The sequence below is a fragment of the Palaemon carinicauda genome, chromosome 8, assembly GCF_036898095.1.
Source record: "Palaemon carinicauda isolate YSFRI2023 chromosome 8, ASM3689809v2, whole genome shotgun sequence".
Classification (NCBI taxonomy): Eukaryota; Metazoa; Arthropoda; class Malacostraca; order Decapoda; family Palaemonidae; genus Palaemon; species Palaemon carinicauda.
The window spans coordinates 87,056,406-87,058,905 of record NC_090732.1 but is presented as its reverse complement, the minus strand read 5'-3'; the positions used below and the strand labels follow the sequence as shown (position 1 = coordinate 87,058,905).

The following is a 2,500-nucleotide window of genomic DNA, read 5'->3' as shown; positions in this document are numbered from 1 at the left end:
AACAGTATAACTACCATTTATCTGGAATAAAATATGTATGTTTACGGTAATATGCTGGGATGCTGTTTCCCTGTTTGCTATCAAAGATTTCTTAGCTACCTGGAAATTATTATGGATCTTACTTGTGCTTGTTAATCAGATCTTCAGCATTGCAATATAATTCATTATCTCTTAGTGAGGCACATGTTATTTTTTCTGTTCCGTGATCTGTCTTTGTTATTACATCTATGACTTCTGCATCCTCTTGTTCTTTATTGCTGTTCTTCTGAGAGTTTTCATTCTCCTTCTGGGAGGACCGCCGCCTAATTCTCACTGTAGCTTCGATTTTGACATTTGAACCGTTTTCATCCAGATGAAGTTTACTACCATTAGTTTTCGAGAAATGTCCATGTTTATATAGTTTGGTTCCATGTTCACTCTCTCTCTGCGAAATATTACTGGTATGGTTTTCTTGCAAAGTACTAGCATCAGTCACAAAGATTTTCTGTTCATTCTCCGTATATTCAGTAGTTTTTGCTGGTCGTTTCCTACTTGTGGAGAGGGACCGTCTTCTTAAAGGTCTTCTCACAACTGCCTGGTCCTTACCCTCCTCCTGTTTAGCTGAAGTGGTTTCCCTAACTCTGGGAGACGAGAAAGCACGTCTCCCACGTCTCTGATCTTCAGAAGGTGATCTCTGATCTGAAATGAAATTCTCCCTAGTGAGCTCAGCCAAGTTTATAGACATTGTTGGTGGAGTTTCAGGCTCCCTTGGAGTTGCCTGGCAATTTGTTGGCTCAATGTCATGATCGGAAGAGTCTGTTATATCACTGATTTTCTCGGATTTTGCAGTGAGTGAGAAGTGTCCACTATTGTAAATATTATGTTCATTATCCCTGGAAGAGGACACAGCTGCCGTTTTGTTTAAACTTCTTGAATCTGGCTTAGACCCAGTCAAATATCTAGATCTTGTACGACTTCGAGTCCCTGAATCATTATCTAATTTGCATTCACTATGGTTATTAATATTGGTAAGCTCTTTGCAATAGTTACAATCTATTGCATTACTTATATTAGAGTGACTACATGCTGTGGATAGTTCAGTATTTGTTACTTTTTCCTTATTATCAGTTTCTGGTAGCTCATTTACTTTAGAATGACTTCGATTTCTGCTACGCCATGGAATAACCACAACATGTGCTTCATCACATCTGGAATCTTTCTCAATTTTATCATCTGCCAATTCCTTTTGTTTATTTACATTTACCTGGCACTTGGGCCTACAAGGATTAACCTTTGGGGACCCGCATGATACACTTTGACCAAATTGTTGATTTTGATTTTTTTTCTCTATTTGGTCATTTGTCCCTAAAACAGGCAAATTATTATCTCCTTCTCCTTCTGGCCCAGTGGATGATGAACGTTTTCTCTGGAAGTAATCTGAGATTCTCTCCCGTTTCAGCTCTCGCGATGTTGATACTGATCTTGGTCTCTTTCTGTGATAATGTTTTTCTGGTCTCCTAACTTCGTTTGCTTCTTTCCCTGTAAGAACTTCAACTGAGACTCTCTTCTCCAATTCATGACAGTTAGAACAAGAATTACTCCTTAGAGGTATGCGGAAAACAACATGAGTTGCTCTCTCTGATGGGCTATCATCATTTTGAGGATAATCAGACATATTTTGGCTGTTTATAGTATCACAACAATTTTTCTCATGAACTTCTGCAGATATCATATCTACAGTTGCCATTTCTAGTCTGTCTTCATTTCCTTTTGCAAAAGAAACTTTTCCATGCAATATTGTTTCATTGCTTGCCTGCATAGCAGCATCATCTACTTGAAAATCAGAATTAGTTGCTTGAGGATGGTCATAGTTTGTCTGTTTGAATTTTCCATATCTACTGTAATGTTGCTTTCTTCTACTGGAATGATCAATATAGATATTTTTGTTGCACTCACTTGCATTTTTCTCCTTTTTTGCATTTGGATTGTATAGTGAAGCTAGAGCTGCTATACCTCCAACTGCAATAGTTTTGTTTACTTGGTTTTGTTTTTCCTTTACTAAACTGATGGAATCATTCATCTCGGGAGCTGAAGCATTAGCAGCTGGCAAGAATTTTTCTTCTGTTACTGGTGTAAGAGAGAATGACCTTTTATGCACGGATGCTGTATGATTATGACGATCACAGGAAGATGCTTCAGGAGCTGAATGCCTAGATGAATATCCTATAGGTTTATTGTTAAGTTTATTTTCTCTCATTACAGCAAATGAATTGAGAGACTTACAATTCATTGGTGAAGTAGGTCTATTTTTCTCCAATGTATTATTTGCCGAAGCTTGACTATCACTATCTTCTGGTATTGATTCCAGGGAATGCACTGACGATATGGAATGACGACATTTCCCAGCTGTCGGGGACGAACTTCTTGACGCCTGCTTATTTGCTTCCGATTTTGGTTCAACAGGAAAGAACACTTTTGTTGCTGGTAGAGGAGGTGTAACTTTAGCCTTAACAGGTGAACC

The 2,500-nt window shown here is 38.2% G+C and overlaps 1 protein-coding gene across 11 annotated transcripts in view; it reads right to left on the bottom strand.

Moving 5' to 3' along the window:
• LOC137645794 (trichohyalin-like) overlaps window positions 1–2,500 on the bottom strand; it is a 996,644-nt gene that overhangs the window by 63,026 nt on the left and 931,118 nt on the right. For 4 of the 11 annotated variants that reach the window (XM_068378733.1, XM_068378735.1, XM_068378736.1 and 1 more), the window contains exon 2: window positions 123–2,500. This exon is cut by the window's right edge and continues 1,482 nt beyond it. The exons of the other annotated variants lie outside the window; for them this stretch is intronic. In XM_068378733.1, the coding sequence (XP_068234834.1) occupies window positions 123–2,500 (2,378 nt within the window). The remainder of the gene's footprint in view (window positions 1–122) is intronic. 11 annotated transcript variants of the gene reach the window in all.